This window comes from Dendrobium catenatum, unplaced genomic scaffold (genome assembly GCF_001605985.2).
Source record: "Dendrobium catenatum unplaced genomic scaffold, ASM160598v2 fragScaff_scaffold_231, whole genome shotgun sequence".
Taxonomy (NCBI): domain Eukaryota; kingdom Viridiplantae; phylum Streptophyta; class Magnoliopsida; order Asparagales; family Orchidaceae; genus Dendrobium; species Dendrobium catenatum.
In genome coordinates this window covers 11,512,235-11,531,127 of record NW_021318693.1, presented here as the reverse complement: position 1 = coordinate 11,531,127, position 18,893 = coordinate 11,512,235, and the positions used below count along the sequence as shown (strand labels likewise).

The 18,893-nt window shown below is 33.6% G+C and overlaps 1 protein-coding gene across 4 annotated transcripts in view; it reads right to left on the bottom strand.

Annotated features, from left to right (window-relative positions):
* Positions 1–1,182, bottom strand: part of LOC110106857 (truncated transcription factor CAULIFLOWER A) — a 39,733-nt gene extending 38,551 nt beyond the window's left edge. For 2 of the 4 annotated variants that reach the window (XM_020836911.2, XM_028693183.1), the window contains exon 1: positions 870–1,180. In XM_020836911.2, the coding sequence (XP_020692570.1) occupies positions 870–1,054 (185 nt within the window). In that variant the 5' untranslated portion in view covers positions 1,055–1,180. Of the gene's footprint in view, positions 1–869 lie in introns of all 4 variants that reach the window. The other 2 variants (XM_020836912.2, XM_020836910.2) reach the window with 2 other exon arrangements.
* Positions 1,183–18,893: the final 17,711 nt, after the last annotated feature.

Genomic DNA, 18,893 nt, shown 5'->3' with positions numbered 1-18,893 from the left:
GAAAAAATCAAAGACTTTGAAGCACATCAAAACAACCTTTCAAAAAAAAATTTTCCTGTTCAATAATGGAGACTACAGGAATAGCAACCAAACAGACTGCAGGATATTTTTTTATTTTTTATTTTTTTGGACATTTTAGTCATTAATAAAAAACTTAATAGATATCATATCACATATATATATATATATATATATAAGTTTCAAATTCAAAATCTCTTAATTAATAGTCAAAACTTTCAACCAACAGATCAAAATAAGCTGAATAGTAGGCGATATGATGGTACGTTGGACGAGAGACAAGCCTCCTTCACATGGACTGGGTTCAAGATTAGCATATATTGTGAGCGAGATTATTATAATTTATAGCAATATTAAAAAAAAAATACTGCACAACCTCACACCAAATAATAATAAAATGCTTAGAATAATATGTACTAAAAAAGAAACAACTTAGAACGTCGTGGAGATAAAGAAAGGATAATCGTTCCAAATCAGAAATTAGGGGAAGGCCAAGATTACCAAAAACAAGAAAGTAACAAAATCTAAGGAAAAAAAAAACTCGGGAAAATGGCGCGGAGCCCCAGATACGAAAGCTACATGCTCCTTGCTAACGTGCGCTTTGACTCTGCAAGTCCGGGCAAGATATTTTTTATTTTAAACTAAAGGTTTGTTGCATTGATCTTAAATTAGTCAAATTAACAGAGAAATCATCAAATAATGCCTCAATTATTTTTTCAAGGCGAGCTCCGCTAACGTGCGCAAACTCCCCCATTACAAAACAAGCAATAAACGGTACAAAATTACGAAACATTTATATATGAGATGTGATCAAAAACTCAGATTCATGATCGGATCAACAGTAGCAATACCTGGAATCAGTGGAGTACTCGTAGAGCTTCCCTTTGTTTGAGAAGACGATGAGGGCGACGTCGGCGTCACAGAGCACCGAGATCTCGTGCGCCTTCTTCAGCAATCCCGACCTCCTCTTCGAGAAAGTCACCTGCCTTTTTATTTTGTTCTCGATCCTCCTCAACTGCACCCTTCCCCTCCCCATCTCCTCTCTCTCTCTCTCTCTCTCTCTCTCTTTAAACCTAAATCTTCATAAGTACCAGTTCAAGACGAACCAGAAGAGAGAGAAAGAGGTTCGTGCTTTGAAGGCAGGAGAGTTGCAGAGAGTGGGGGAGGACGAGCTTCTTAAGAAGAGGTAAGCGGTTTAGGAAAACCGAAGCGGTTTTTTAAGGCTCGTTGTCTATTTTTCATTGGCCGATACCGTCGCCTGACGTCCTCGTACGGACAACCAAGCTCACTTGACGGCGGGATTACAATGGCCATCAGTAATAAATGAGCAAGAATTTACGGAAATTAACGATACTGCCACTGCGACGTAATTGATTGTAGGAGCAAATGTATAAGCCGGAATCGTGGAGAGGCTCTTTTTTAATTATTTATTTTATTTTACTAAGAAAACTTTTTTTTATTCTGATGCAATTCTGTTTAGAGACGTGACGAACAGTCATTAGTGCATATAAGAAAGATGAGATTGGTGGGTCCATGGATCTTTGAAAGGGCCAATGCCTGCTCGATACGTCATGAAAGTAGCCACCAAGAAGTGTGAGTGGCAGTCATTTTATATATATATAATATCTTTATTTATTTATATTATTATGAGTAATAATATATCTCAAATTTTTTTAAAATATATTAGTTTTTAACGTCATGCAATTTTTTTTTTTGGTAATTTTTAATTTTGATAATAAATAAATAATGATTGTTGGGTCCTGAAATATTTGCGGTGATAGAGAAATATAAAGTTTAACGTTTTAGTATTCATAAGAGACACCAAGATTTTTTAGTGGAAAATTCTAAAAAGGGAAAAACAATGGGGCCTGACCCAGTTTGAATGAATCTACTATTATCGAGTTGATTACAAATGAGACCCTTTCTTGGGGTAAGGCTTTGACTTGATGTAATAAATATAAATCATATAGATTGTGTTACATGGTGAAAATAGGAAGAATCAATATTGGTGGGCGACGAAGGTCGGAAAGAACACTGCCTAGCGACGTAGGTCGAAACGACCATTGTCTGGCGACGGAGAATGAAAGGATTGTAGTCAGCGGACAACAGAGATCGGAAAGACCTTAGCCGGCAAAAGACGGAGGTCATAAAGACCGTTGTTTAGCAACAGAAGTCGGAAGTACTATAGTCGACAGAAGGTCGTCATCGAGTAGAAATCCGGCCATGTGTAGAAGTCCAGCATCGGTTAGAAGTTCGACGAAAGTCCTGCGATGGGCAGAAGTTCGGCGACGGGCGGAATTTCGGCATCGGGTAGTAGTCCGATGAAAGTCCAACGACGGGCAGAAGTCCAGCGACGGGCAAAAGTTCTGTGATGGATAGTAGTCCGACGTAAGTCTGACGATTAGCAGAAGTACATTTATGGGCAGAAGTTTAGTGCCAGGTTCAAGTCCGATGAAAGTCCGGCGACAGGAAGAAGTTTGGTAACAGGAGAAAGTTCGAAGTCTGGTAGTAGTCCGATGAAAGTCCGACGACGGACAGGAGTCCCATGAATGAAGAAAGTCCGGTGATAGACAGAAGTCCGACTACGAGTTAGTTAGAGGTCCCGCGATGGACAAGTCCGGTGACTGGCAAAAGTTTGGTGTCAGGTAGAAGTTCGATGAAAGTCCAACAACTAGCAGAAATCCAATGATGTGCGAAAGTTTTTGCATCGGGTAGAAATCCAACGAAAGTCTAGCAATGGGCAGAAGTCCGGAGACGACGGAAATTCGGCATTGGATAGAAATCCAATAAAAGTCCAGCGACGAGCGGAAGTTTGACGTCGGCTAGAAGTCTGACGATGGACAGATGTTCGGAGACGAGCGAAAGTCCGGCATCAGGTAGAAATTTGGTGATGGGTAGAAATCCGACACTATTCGGTGGCCAGGAGGCGGTCGAGGAGGAGTCTGGTAGCAAGAGAACTCTTCATTCTCTTCTTGCTTGGGCCTCCTTCCTACTTTCTTCCTCCCCTTTCATGAGAAATGAGGGGTCTGTTTTCTGAGAGTGGCATGACCAATAAATAGAAGGAAGATCAAGGATAAATTGTGAAGGGTTTGAATATACGGCCGATGTTAAATCCCTCGATCATGGACTGTTTATTGGACATTTGAATTTCTTAATGATATCAGAATTTGATGATCTTAGGCTTGTTGGATTCATCTTGTTGAGCCGCTCGATTCAACTGAAAGCATGTTAAGTTTGAGAATTGTTTGGTAATCCAAATTATGGATTGAACATTCCAAATGTGCTTTGGGTCCTTGATTTTGACTCATTTGGGCTCAGATTGAGTTGAATTTGGTGTCGTTGGGTTCATACTTTCAAGACGTTTTGTTCGACAGTAAGTTTGCTGAAATTAGAGTTTATATGATCGTCTATTTTATTTTTAAACTTTCTAACTTGATTTTGCCTCGAGATTCATGCCCGATCAAGATAATTTTTTTGTGATATATCAATGATATTGATATGATACAACTTATTAGGGGTGTCAATTTCGGGTCGCGGGTCGGGTTCGGGTCGAACCCGGAATTGACCCGGGTTCAATCGAATCGACCCTAATTAACTCGACCCGGGTAGGTAAACGGGTCGAATAATCAAACCCGGACCCGACCCTACGGGTTACCGGGTTGACTCGACCCGACACGGGAATGAGCGAGCGCGGGATTAATATAATTTTAATTTATAATAAATAAATATTAAAAATTTTAGATAAAAATATAACTTTTTTAAACACACATCTTAGGTACATATATTTTTACTTTATTTCGTCTTTTCTAGAAATCTAAAAAAAAAAACATTTTAATTTTATTTTTCTATTTTTTAGTGAGAGATTTAATCACAAATAAGATTAAAAGGTTAGGGATTAGTATGTTTCAAAATGGGAGATCTTGATATGAGAGAAAACACTCTACCAACTTCCTTCACACCTAAGTAAAATTTTCATTGATTTTAAGCTTTTGTTTAGTTGTAAATATTATTTTGAAATAAAATAAAATTATTTATATTTTAAATTTGTATTTATGAATTACAACTTAAATCCAATGAAGTGACTACCAATAATTAATTGGAGGTACCTAAACAGGAATATTAAACAATTGACCAAGAAATAGAAACATGCCCATTGTAAATTTTATTCATTATTATACCAAAAGTGTCATATTCAAACTTGTCCAAAGATGTCTACCAAATTGTACTAACAATCGTGAACCAAATTGAAAAGAAATAAATAAGAAGAGAAAAAAAACTTAGAAAGAGAAGCGTTAAAATTCTTCTGCGTTATTAGAAAGTGCAACTGTGGTGATTTGACTTAGATTTTATTTGGGACGATTTTTTTACTACTTCTTAAAGCAGCTTTTTAGTACAAAATTTTAATTTTTGTAATGAAAAGTTGTTTTAAGAATCAGAAAACAAGCTATCCCAAATGAAGCCTTAGTGTTCTAAACACTTATTCTTACCTCCTATTTATAGGTTGTGGTCAAGTCATAATACTACAAAAAATATAAAAATAATTAAAATAATATAATAAGACTTAACATGTATTTGCTATAAAGTGAATGAATTTAGCTAATTTATAGTTATAAAAAATCACAAAGAACTCTTAAGAAGTTCTAATTAAAGGATGATCTAGTTCTAATGATGTCCCTAGTGACTTCACTTAGATTTGTCAAATAGCTTTAAGACTTGGTCAATTTCATTTGAGTTGCCTTGATGATGTTATATGATCTTTATGTGGAATAAGAGTTTGGTTGAGTAGCATGATATATGTTTAATTGCTTTGAAGAAATAAGCTCACCAATAAGTTCAACATGTTCTTTAGAGACTGCAATTAGGTGGCAATTTATTTCTCTTTGTTTGTTGGCTTGCCTTGAACCTAGTTCTTTGTACTTGACAAATATGACTAGATCAATTAGGCCATATTGGGTGTATGATGGATGTGAGAGCATTAACTCACTTTGGAGCACTGCAATCCTTGTGGTTGCAATACAAAATAGTGAAGAGCCATTTTGTAAATATTGTTTGGATTTTAAAAATTCTAGTGATGATAGATTTTCATCAAAAGGATTTTAATTCCTATGTGATATTTTTAAAATTCATGTCAATCGAAAACATATAGTAAAATTCATATTTTAGAGCCCCCAAATTTTTGATACACATGCTAAATTCTTTTTCTTAATTGAGATGTTTCAATTTTCATAAATATCACATGGATTATCCATATTAGTAAAATTAGTGAGGTCTTAATATGTCTTAACTAAGCACATATGCATTGAATATATATTAATATTACATAATTAAATTTTCATAAGTACAACTCTCTATCTAAATGTAATACAAATAGAGTGACCAGGATAGAACTTACAACGTGCGACGACGTCCTTCCTTCATCGAGATGGTGGGGTCTCGTATGCAGATCAGGTCGGGGAAATCGTCCAGACGGTGGGATCGTCACTTCTGCCTCTTCCTTTGTCTTGGCTTTTGATATGTTCAGGGAAGTTACCTATCTTGTTTTCTTTTGCAATGCTCCACCCTCGCTCAGCTAGGGCTTCACCCTAGCCTCTGTATCTTAGGTTTTTTGTGGGTTTTCCGTGGTTTTTCTCTAGTTTTCATTCCTTTCTTATTTTGTTCATTTTTCATTTTGTTTTGGTGTGGTCTTTCGATGTCCTCCATCTTTAAGCATAGCAATCCTGGCTTTCTGGATCTGAAAGTTACTACGCTTAGGGGTTTGCCTGCAGTATGGATCTCTGAGGAAGAAATTCTTCATCTTGCCAAACCTTTTGATTATGCTTTAGTTGGGAAATTTCCGCTTCGAAGGCCGGTGTTAGATTTCATTAATTTTTTTCAACCTCAAACTTTTAGGTGAGTTTTCTATCACTATTTTGGGTCAAAGCAATGTTCTGGTTAAGTTTTCTAATGATATTGATTATGCCAGGGTTTTTTCACATATATCTTACTTCATTTGTTGTTGTTTCTTATGAAGTTGATAAAATAGACTCATTTTTCTTAATTTATTGGAAGAGTCTTCGATTGTCCTTATCTAGATCTCATTTCTAGAACTTCTCCACCATCTCTTTTTTCCTCGCATTCTTTTTAATTTAGGATCTATGTTTGGCTAACCACTTCATGTGAATAATGCCACTACTGTGGGTTCTAGGTATTACATTGTGCGTATTTTGGTGGATATGGACATTTCTAGGTCCTATCCCAATTCTGTTTGGCTTGGTCCTGAAAATTTTGGTTATATTCAAAATGTGATTTTGGAAGGTTTGCCTAATTTTTGTTCTCACTCTAAAGTTATGGGTCATAAAAATTCTGAATATGTTAAATTGCATTCTCATTTGAGGAAGGCTGACATTTTTATTTAGTTGGATGTTGGCTCTATCCCTAATCTTGTTGTGGAGTCTAGGGTTATGAATTTAAATGAACCAGAAATACATATTATCCCTATTATGGAGGATGAGATTCTGGCTTTAAATGATCTGTAAAGGGATATTGTTCCTTATCTTGTTGGGGATTTTGGTAAGGTGCTTTTTAGTTATTATATCCCTGCTTTTGATAATGTGTATTTAATTTCTTTGGTTTCCCCTAATATTGTTCCTTCTGAAGCTATTTGTGTTAATAACAATGCTGAATCTCCTTTGCTTGCTCCCTATGATGCTATTAATTCTGATAGATCTATCTTCCTCTGTTGATTTGAATTTGTCGAATGAAGGTTTTGATGTTGTGGGTAAAATCACGGCTTTTAGTTCTATTCTTTTCTTGATATCTGATTTAACTATAGAAGGCATGGATGTTTCTAATAGTGTCATGATTATTGATCTACCAATTTCTCCCATGTCGGACACGTGTATTAACTTGGTTGGTGGGTACTATGTTGACCTTGTCAATCACTCCAATTGGATGGAGGAATTCTTCGGTAATATCCGTTGTGATGGGGATATTTATGTTGCATGTTCTAATGTTTCTTTAGAGGATTTTAACTTGGGTGTGCTGAAAATTGTCAAAGTTACTTTCACTATGAATTCTGAAAAGAAATATAAGAAAAAAAAAAGTTAATTTTTTTTTCTGAACTGGTCTTTGTATTGTTGTTGGCTATTCCTCTGTTCTGCTTATTGTATTATGGGGTTTTGGTTGTGGCTATTATTATTATTATTATTATTATTGGTGCTGTTGGGGGACTTGGTTATCCTGATATGTTGCTTTTCTTCAAATATTTGGTCTTGGTTGGCTTGTTGTGTTGTGGGCTATGATATTTTTCCTGTTCCTACTTTGATTGTTCTTGTTTGGTTTGGTGGTCTTGTATTTTGCTGGGGTCTTCTTCCCTTGGACATTTATCTTTTATATTGGCTTCTCGTGTTATTTTTAGAATTCTGCAGGTTTTGATGCTTGTTGGCTTCTTGGTTGCTGCTTCTTGGTTAGTGGTGAACTTGGATGGGTGTTTGCTAAGGTCATTTTTGCTCTTTTAGAGATCCCTTATTGGGGTGCACTCTCGTTAGTTTGGCTTGCCTCCCTTTATTTTTGTTTGTTTGTTTGTTTGTTTTTTGTATTAGATTGAATCATTTTCTCATAGCTTTTACTTCAAATGTTGCATTTTTAGAGAGCTTATGATTCATTAAGGACTTGTAAGCTCCTTTCTAAATTAATGAGTATGCCCCTATATGAGTTTTAACAAAAAAAGGATAGAATTTATAAATTTAAACTTAAAGAGACTAAGGAAGCTCAAGATTGGTCTTGCCATGTGGGTGTTAAGGAGCTTAAACACATGCATATCATAATAAAAAAAGATAAATTAATATATATGTTGACTTACAAGAGAAATTAACTACTTTTTCTTTTTCCTTTTTTTTTTTAACGTGTGCATATCAACCCTATGCTCTAATCACATATATTTGTGTATCATTTGCCTCCTCCCGTAGTCAATTATGAAGAGTTTCCTTCATTAATAAATCCCAGTCTTACTATAAGAAAATTTTAATGCATTACTTCAGATATATTTATTCCTGAGTAATAATGATAAAGACTTTGCTGAAAAATATTAATCATTTGATAATATTATAATTTCTTTTTCTTTTATGATTAGTTATTTTGTTATCATTACTATCATTATATTTTTTTCTTTTAGGTTATTTAATATTAATATGAGAGAATTATTCTGAGATAAAAAACTCAAGATTTTTTTTTATATAATTAAAACCCATATAAATGCCTATGTATTGATTATGAAAAAATAGTTCAAGTCTTTAAAAGGTCCAATAGCCTTCTATTGCTCCAATGTGCTACAAGCAAAAAAGGAAGAAAAAATATAATGAGCCTTTGGACCTTGCTACAAATTAACAAGCCAAAATAACTAAAAATTCAAAATCTACAATAGTGCAAGAGGTAACCACCCCAAAAAAGAAGGCTTGGATCCATTGGACGTGATTAGTAAGCTGTTGCAACAACTAAAACTTGACGTACGAAAGGTTAAAGCAATAGAACAAAGCCAAAACATTACCCCATAGATAGCCAGTATCCTTCAAGGATGAATAAGAATGGAACCAAAGGCAACCCCATAGAGCCAAGAAAGAACTAAAAATTTTGAGGAACTTTAAATCTAGACAAAGTACCAATAGAGTACTTAAAGTTTTCCACCAATTTTTTATTTTTATATTTCTATTTTTTCCCCTCAAATAGTATATAAACCTTCATTATTAAATTTCTCAACATCCAAATGAACATCCTCCTTGAAAGCATGACAATGATCAACTTTAACTTCCCCAACATCATTGTTTACACCCAACATATCATTCAACATGTCAGAATTATTATCACTATTACAGATAAAGAAAAAATTTAGATGTTGCTTTTCTAACCCCAAAGAAAATAAAGCATCATCAGGTAAAGGAAAGAAAGAAATGTTAATAATAGGCACCTTATTAGAAACATCTAAAAAACCTAAAACTATTCATAGCTTCAAAAAGCAAATAAGATTCTTGTTCTCTACTATGATCTTCAATAACAAGATCCATAATAGTAGGACCCCAATTCAAGAGAAATAACCACCATTTTAACATCATCCACAGTATTTCCATCCACAGGAGGAACATCATCCACAATATTACCACAATAAGTAGGAGAGGTCTCAGGAATAATATTGCATGCTGGCAGTAAATCTATAGATATGTTAGGAGAGACAATCTTTTGGGCAGCAAAAGAAGTGATGTCATTATCATTAGTATTCACCAGGACATTAAAACTAGGGAGAGAAGGATTGATAGTAGCATTGGTCGATGCAAGAATATCAAGATTGAGGTTGTCATTAGTGGTCTAATAAATAGGATTCTTGGGTATAACATGATGGATCTTCTAGAGATTAGGTTGAAGAATAAAATTGTCATTTTTTTCATGGCCAAGGACCTTATAGTGATCACAAAATGAAGGAAATTATTCAAAAATCACTTTTTGCACATATCCAAATTTCTCATGGCCAATAAGACATTGTTGGGATGTTTTTTTTTTAAATATCCTACTCCACCAAAATCATAACAACTGATGGTTTGGTGTTGGAGCAGTGGTGTTATCCGTTTGTAAGGGTCTGTAAAATAAAGATTCTAGCCAATGAAGGATTCTAGGAGAAAAAAGATTAGGTCTTTAATCAGGGAACTATACCTAGACTGGTGCAGTATAGAATTCCTCATGGATATCTAATAAAGGGGTTCATCTAATAAACTTCATATATAAAACAGTTATACACATACTAAAAATTGTGACTGAACACCCAACTATAATCTAAATTATTGGAAATTTTGATAAGCACATGGTGAAGATCCAACAAGGCAATAGAAAAATCACAAGATAATTTTAAGTTGAAAATACAATTCGAATAAGATCTAATTTAGGTCGCATAGTTTAGAATTTACCAACAAGAGAAAATATAAAAGGGGTTGTCAAAGCTTCAATTCTTCTTCCAAGATCCACAAGGCCGTCAAACGACAATGGGTAGCTGCCTTAAGATCAGGAAAGCAAGGAGAATCTATAGATCTAAATAAGGCGTCTTTGAAGGAGCGAGATTGTGCATTTCAAGTGAGAAAATCAGGATCCAAAACATTGTTTGCCATAAAACCAAGACAAAAACAATAAAATGATGAGAGAAATAATCACTTCCTTCGAGAAACAGAGCAAACAATGAACGAAAGCGAAGAAACACTCGAGTAGTAAGCAAGAAAGAGTGATCATATCGGGAAGTTGGGGAGGTGACTAGGGCAAAACCCTAGCAAAGCCATTTTTATAAGTATATTATTTGATATCAATCATCAATCAGTTCATGCGATGGCTAGGGTTTTCTCTGCCATAGCCACCCTCCTCCTCTACACCTCATTGCATGTGTCCTCCGTCGTTTGATTCATCATTAAGAAAGTTTTTCCTATTCTTTCTTTAGTTTTTTTTTCTTCTTCTTGGATTTTCTTTCAATTTTTCTATTGTCAGTCATTTTTTTAGTGTGTATGGCAGTTAATCATTTGAATGACCTCGAATTTTTGAATATGAATGTGAAATTTTGTTCGTTTAGGAATGCTCTGTTCAGGGTCTACACCTAACCAGAGTTTTCTACCCTTAAAATCACCACTCAGCATGGGTTACCATCATTGTGGATTTTGGAAATTTTGAATTGGAATCACCACTCAGCATGGGTTACCATCATTGTGGATTTTGAATGGGAATGTGAAATTTTGTTTGTTTAGGAATGCTCTATTTAGGGTCTCCACCTAACCAGAGTTTTCTACCCTTAAAATCACCACTCAGCATGGGTTACCATCATTGTGGATTTTGGAAGATGAAATGCGCGTGTTCACTTGCTATGCCCTTTGAGTTTATATTAGTCGAAAAAATTCCAAGGTGAAGATCTTCTCTTGATGCAATTCACAAATTCTTCTTCAATCTAAAACTTATTGGTGATTTTTCAGTTACTTTGCTCCACTCAAAGAAAGTGTTGATAAAATTAGTGATGATTTGGATTACTGTAGAGTGTTTTCTCACTGCTCTTATTTTGTTAGCAATTGTTTCAAGAAATTGTTCAAGTGGACTCATTTTGATATTAATGTGGAATACCCTACCATTCTGATTTGGGTCTCCTTCCATAACCTTCAACCTCGCCTCTTTTTTCTCATATCCTTCATGGTTTAGGGTCTTTGACTATAGAAAAATTGTCCATTACCGGTGGATTTTTTACGGACTAAATTTCAGATGCTTTTCTGGAGGAATTCCAATGAATTATGATGACATATTTCTAAAAATTTTTCAAGTAGATTTTCTAATGGATTTTAATAATTTTTGAAAAAAAAAATTATATATTCATAATTTTATAGCTTATTTTATTAATTATTGATTTAATAATTAAATTTAATTAATTGTTAATTAAATAATTAATTTAAATTAATAAAATTTAAAACTTTATTTTTGTATTTTAAAATTTATTATATGTATTATTTAATATTTTATTTTTATTTATTTAAAAAATTTATTTATGTATTATTCTATTTAAATATAAAAGAGTTTATTTTATAACACATTTTATTTTATAACAAAGTGGTTGAGTACTTGAAATCTCACAGGTGTTATGTTTGAATCTCATGGGAACCACAGTGTGGGCGGACAGGCTGCTCGGTAGCCTGGGTAAGCCTCAGATGGATGAGGGCTGGCGGCGGGGTAGTGTGAGGTGGGATGGCGGCCAGGTGTCCAGCCAGCACGGGCGAGCAGGCAGCTCGGATGGCAGGATGGGTGAGTGGGTAGGCGTCAAGGCAAGCTGTGGTTGTTAGCTTAAATGAGCTTATTCTGGTGGAAAAAAAATTCTAACGAAGATTTTTTTGTGATACTAGGTTTCCAGATGAAAAAATTTTCACCAAAAATTTGCTGAAAACTTTCCAAATTAGTCGGAACTTAATAATTGTCCACTAAAAAATCTGCCATAAACTTAATAATTTTCCACCTAAAATCCTTCAATATTACATGATTTTCATGTAGTGTTTGTTTGGTTGCCCCTTAAAAATGGATTATGTTAACTCTAATGACACAAGACCCTTTGTCTCTTGTGTTGTGGTTGAGTTAGATGTCACTAAATGTTATACTGATAGAGTGTGGCTAGGATATGAACGTTTAGGTTATGTTCGGTTTGTGGAAATGGAAGATTATATTTTCCTTCTTATTGTATTCAATGCAAGACTTTGAGGCATTCAAAATTAGATTGCCGCATTTTACATCCTTATTTATCTGAAGCTCCCATTAGTACCCCTATCATTGTTAATGTGGGTGATATGGATGAGTTAACTATACATGAACATTTGGATAATATGAAACATGCTGATGTGGAGCCTTCTAGTGGTCATGAAAAGATAGTTTTTGAGGGAAATATGATAATTACGGATGGGTAATCGACGTTGATTCTTGTCTATGTTAGAGTGGGTAATCAGGCTATTAATCCTATTTTTGAGTCTATGAATGATGTTAATAATTAAAATAACACGACTGCTTTACCTCCTGCATTTTCTGATTTTGATATTACATAGGGTATTACAAATGTTATGGGTGGCAATATAACTACGTACTTTATGTGTGGAGAATCATATATATAACATTACTTCGTCTCCTCGTATTAATGCTGATGCAGTTGATAATGCTTTAGTGGGTGGCTCTTTTTTTTAATTTATGCTTCTAATTGCTCTGACATCCAAGTGACTAATTTGTCTAGTTTGGTGCCTGGGGTGTGTTAGGTTAGTGTCAGCGTGGGGAATTTAATCTTTGTATTGACTGGTGAGCCTAAGGGGACTCTTGTCCCTCTTAATGGTGCTTAAATTCTTAATTTTGGCTTAGATGTTTTTGATATGATTCCTGTTATTACTTTGCCTATCTCTCTTATTTCTAAAGTTGCAACTTTTAGTGGAAGTGAATTTGGATGATCTTATTGATCATTTTGATTGGATCGTTTTGTTACTCTGATGAAAATTGCGATGTTGGGGGGTCTTGTGGTGACACCTCTAACGATTTGCTGGATGAAGATGATTTAAATATAGTTCAGGTGGATAATGAGGGTTTCTTTGTAAACTCTGCCAAGAAAGACAAGAAGAATAAACGTAAAAGTTTCAATTTCAAGTTTTCTAGTGGCAATTCTACTAGATCCAATGCCAATTAGTTATTGGGGTTGTTTCTTTTGGTTGTGGCTTGCCCTGTTTTTGTTTTTTTATTTTTTTTTCTAGTTGTTCTATTTTTGTGTTCCTTAGTTGTTTCTGTTGTTTTGTGGTTCGATGTGTTGCTACTACCTGTGCTTGGGGCTATGGCTTATGTTGGTGTTTGAGCTTATTTTTGAGTGATTTCTGGTTAGATGTTTGGTAGTTTCTACTGTTACTATTCGTATCTTTCTCTTGTTTTTACTCATTTTTGCCTTGGTCCTAGTGTCTTGCTATTTGGTTTGGACTTGGTCTTATTCTCTATATATTTGGAGACTTTCATTTTTGTAGATCTCTTCGGCGCTTGTGCTTGGAGCTTTGGAAGCTGATTTGCTCGATGGGGGCTACTTCCCTTCTAATGGTTGGACTTGGGCTTCTTGGTTGTTGTTGCCTTCTTGATTGTTTTTCTTATATTTCCTTATGTTTTTTGTATTATATAAGATCATAAGCTCATTAGATTTTGCTTCAAATATGTATATTTAGAGAGCTCATGATCCTTTAAGGCCTTAATTGTATCCCCTTCATTAAGTAACACATAGGCTCTCTATGTGTTTTAACAAAAAAAATGTATGATAAAAATCAAGTAATTGAACCTTGTTAACATTTTTTTAAATTATAATCAATTTTTTAGGAACTAAACATCTTAACAAAGTGTTGCCTGACTTCATCAACTTTCAACTACAACTGAATAATCAGGGGCGGAGCCAGGAATTTTATGATGTGGGGGCACAAATCATTGATGTAAAAAAAAAAAATCCTTTTTTTTTCGTCCTGGCATGAAACCAGCATTGATGGTTTTTTTTTAAATCGTTAGTTTCATTGTACATTCAATTCATTGTCAATGCTATTAAATATATTATTCTTACAGTTTTTAAAATAGTTTTATAGTATAAAAATTCAAATTTTTGTACAAATTTTTTTTAACAAGCATCAAGAAAGACATCCCAGACGAAGCTTTAGTTGCGAAATAGAGGGTTAGATTTTTATTATGCTCCTTCTCATAGCGGTCAACGTGCAATTTTTGCATGGCTAAAATAATAATTATGTATGATATATATATATATATATATATATATACATACATTTATATTAGATCGAGTAAATATTTAATAAAAATTGCGAACCGCTCGAGTTTGTTCTCTGTTATAATCAAAGTAATTTCATTTCAATACCTCCTGCAGTGTTTATACCGCACTCATTATAGCTATACATTCACCGTCGGAGCGCGTGATAATAGCCCTATTTAATACAGATATTTTGTCACGATATCCTATCATGAAGTGTAATCAATAAATGTAATAAAAAATGATTAGACAAATGAAATTATTTTTCATAGAAAAAATCAAAATTTGGCTCAAGTGAAAAAAAATAAACCATAAACCTATATGAAAATTTTTCATTTAATTTATAATATATTATTTTATTAATAAATTTACTGATCTTTTTTAATTATATTTAATTTCACGAGTTAAAATAGAAATCCTTAAAAAATGAATATTTTTTGAAAAAGAATGATAAAAAAACTTTTGTATGTAAGGGAGTGGTCACGCCTCCACGGAGTGAGGGAGGAGGAAGAGAGAGATTAATGGATGAGAGAACTCAACGGCTTGCATATGAAAAAGTTACCGAAAAAAAATATTCAGCCCAGTGTGGGGCACGTGCCCCATCCTGCCTCCGCCCCTGTGGATAATTTGTTGTCAGCCAATTGCCATTGTATACCATGCATGATCAAGGGTGAATTTCAAGCGGTATAGTATTATATTATTATGTATAGATAATTTATATTCGTTATTTTGTTCAATTTATGCCCACTCTTAAAAAATCATTTTTGTGCTCCAATTAAAATAAAAATCTTGCACTGATCAGATGCTGTACCGGGAGAGAACTAATGAACCACGGGCATTAGCATGTGAGCATGGAAGAGATGATTGCATCCTCGACCAAAACGAATGATGTTTTACTATTTAAGTTACAGTTTTTAAAATAACCATGACTGAATAACATTTCTTCTGATAAAAAAAATGAGTTTGATACTCTCTCTCTCTCTTATTTTATTAGTGTCTGCTAATTAGGGTGCAATTCAGGTCAACAGGTGGGGTTAAGATTGAACCCGATTTGACCGGGTCATAAATGGGTCAACCCGAATCATACCCATCATGAGTTACCGGGTTGACCCGACCCGACCTACGACCTGTTCGTAAAATGCAAAGTTGTGAACCCGAAGGCTTCAGCGTGGCTGGCACGGACACGTGGTATATAGGTCCGGCACTTCGGCTTGACCCGTGGGTGTGAGGCTTAAGGCCAAGCTGGCCAGCGCGGAATTTTCCAGATCGGTTTCGGGGTCGGTTTCGGGATGGGGTCAAATTTTAGAACTCCTATTGCTAATCGTACTAATTCTTCATAACTTTTTTTTAGATTAATTCAAGACGGGAAGCATAGCCTTTCTCGGCTAAAAAGGCTCAGGCCATTGATATTTTAAGAATAAAGTGGAGATAATTGTCGCGTACAAGGTTTCATGTAGACTTTGGAGCGTCTCCATGCACTGGAGTCCTAGTTTCATAGTGCATGACATGACCTGTGAGATTGTCCTATCCCAGGAGAAATCTATGCATTGCAAGTGTTTTTTTTTTTTTTTTTTTAATGATGAATAATACATTATTTGAAGATATGATTATTTTCTTTAACCAGTGATTGATAAGTCCTTTCACTATGCGTTGCAAGTTGGCCGTAGCTTTCATTTTTAAAACTCGAGGTTTACTCGCCAATGGCGAGGCTGCTTATCACCTCAGTCTCCGGCAGCAAGCTCGCGGCTCTAGTGTTCCGTCCTCTCTGGCATTGATGGAACCTGTCTCCTAGCCCTCTTCCTGTTTTTTTTTTATATAGATAAAAATTTAAGCACCAAAATAGAAATTTTATTTAAAACTTTTTTTTTAATATTTAGATCAATTAATTAAGACAACTCATATGCTCATCATATAATGAAGACTCCGAATTCAAAATCTCTTAATTGAAAGTCAAAACTCTTGATCAACATACCAAAAAGAGCTGCATTTATCGGAAACTTGAAAACTTTTATTTATCTAGGCTCATGATCACTGAGAGGATTTATTCTGTGCGGAGTCCGAACGGGAAGAACTGTTCAGACATATGAGTGTACACACTTTGTATAGTATATATCAAATCAGTGCACACACATTATTTATACATATTGTGTACACTCACAGCCCGCATAATTCTTCCCGTCAAAACTCCACAGAGAATAATTTCTCCATGACCGATCACTGGTGTTTATCACTAGTTGTTGACTGCTGCCTGGGGACTTTCATTAGTTGATCTACTATAGTCGATAGTCATTAAAGCTATAAGTTGGTCAAGACGCGTCAACTGATCTCAGCATTTTCATGGCAGAATTATCTTGCAGGGGAATCCATTTGTAAGATTTTATGTTAGCGAAAGGCTTCATTTTTTTCTTAAACATTAGCTTCAGCAACTTTATTTTCAGAATAGTCACTGCAATCATGTTTTAATGCAGCTTTTATTGGTTGTCTTTTAAAAACTTTTTGATAAAAGCTCATTTTTAAGAATCAAATTTATAAAATATAGAAATATTAAAAAAAATATTGATTTTAAAAATTTTATACTATAATTATAGTTTTTTTTTAAAAAAAATTTAACTACAATTCTATAATAAATTTTTACTAATAATTATAATTACCCCAAATGTCCTCTGAATTGAATTTTTTAAACTCTAATTAAGAGTTTATTTGAATGGCTACGTGGTTTTATAAAGTTGATAGGGAAGTTGATGTGTAGAAAATAACTTCGTTATTATAATTGCAGAAATTAGCATTCCACCATAATTGTTTTTGAAAAACTACGATAAAGTAATAAAAAAAATACTAGCGTCTAAATAAAATTGTAATTGTTATATGAAAAATAAAGAAGCCATAAAATTTATTCCAAACAAATCCTAAGTTTCATTTCCATTAAAAAAACATTTTGTTCTTATTTGTATAATTTTATTATCCTTACTAAATTTAAATAAATAATTAATATTCTTCAAATTATCCGCATGAGATCTTAGAGAATTTATTCTGTGCGACATTGGATGGTTCGGAGGCCAATCAGAACGCGCCACGTCATCCGGTATATACCCAACGGTACCAACACCGTACAGAGCAAAAAAATGACGTGACGAGTTCTAATTGGCCTTATCCAGATCTTAATTTAGATCACTTTAATTGTTTTTTTTTTTTCAAATTGTTGCATTTATAATTTAAGATTTACTCTAAAGCTATACAAAAGTAAGATCTGATTGGACAAAATTGACCAGATTTTTATTGATGTTGACTGCATTTTTCAACTTTTTTGACCGTTTCAACGATTTCGATGCGTTTAGTCAAATTTTCACAGCGAAATTCCTTACAAGACTGCGTCGTATTCTTAAAGTTTTTACTGGTTCACTTGTGAATATATCCAATCATCTTCTTCATCGAAAGACTTGAGGAATACATTTGCATAAATGATCAGCTAAGCTTCTGATCACTTCGTTAATTTTCATTTTTCAGCTACATGAATCTTTAACATTATAATATAATAGAATAAAATGAGCGTAGCTTCGAGATAGTTTTTTCTTTTAGATAATAATCATAATTTTATTTGATTATAATTTTCTTGTTATTTTTTTGCTATTTTTTTAAAATAAATTTATAGTGAACAACTACTTTCTATAATCCGAAGATTAACATATAATCAAATTTATAAAAAGTTATAGTCATTTTAAGCAGAACTTAAATGAATTTGTATGAGACCTATTAAAAATTCCTTTTAAGTTCATGTGACATAGTGATGCATTTTAAACATTACAATTAATTGATCTGATAAATTATATTAGATCCACACAAATTATTAAAATGAATTTCATAGCTCAACTAGCTTCGTAACTTTGGCATCAAAAGAGTTAAAATATGTTACCTGTCAGCTCTAGGCTTAGTTTGGGACGACTTTTTTACTGTTTTTAAAGCAGCTTTTTAGTGAAAAATTAAAAATTATGTATTAAAAAGTTTCCTTAGGGAAGAAGTAAGAAAATCGTCTCAAACGAAGCCCTAACCATATTTATTTGACTTATAATAGATTTGGCACCACAATCAAGCCAAATATTTTATTTGGTTCCATGAAGTTTAAAAATATATATATTTAAAAATGATAAAAAATTCAAATTTATGATATGCTTGGAAATACCTAGAGAATCAACATTGTATTTTAATTAAGCATTTTTTCCCCTTAAATTCTCATAAAAATAATGTTTTCATTTTTTAATTAAAATTATTATTTTCTTAATATTTTTTTTATTTAATAGCAAACAAAAGAACTCTATACTAAGCCTAATTATATATCGCGTAGGGTTAAAAAAAAAACTCCGCAGATGCCAAAATTATGCAGCTAGTTAAACTACGAAATTAATTTTAATAAAAGTTTTTATTTAATTAATATATTATATCAATTATTATAGTTTTATATGCATTGTGATCTCACGTGAGCCTAAGGAGTTTTTAATAGGTCTCATATAACGAGCTTTCCAAATTTAAAATTTAAGAATAAAAAAAAGGAACGTGGATAGCACAATCTCAGATTTTTTTTTTTTTTTTT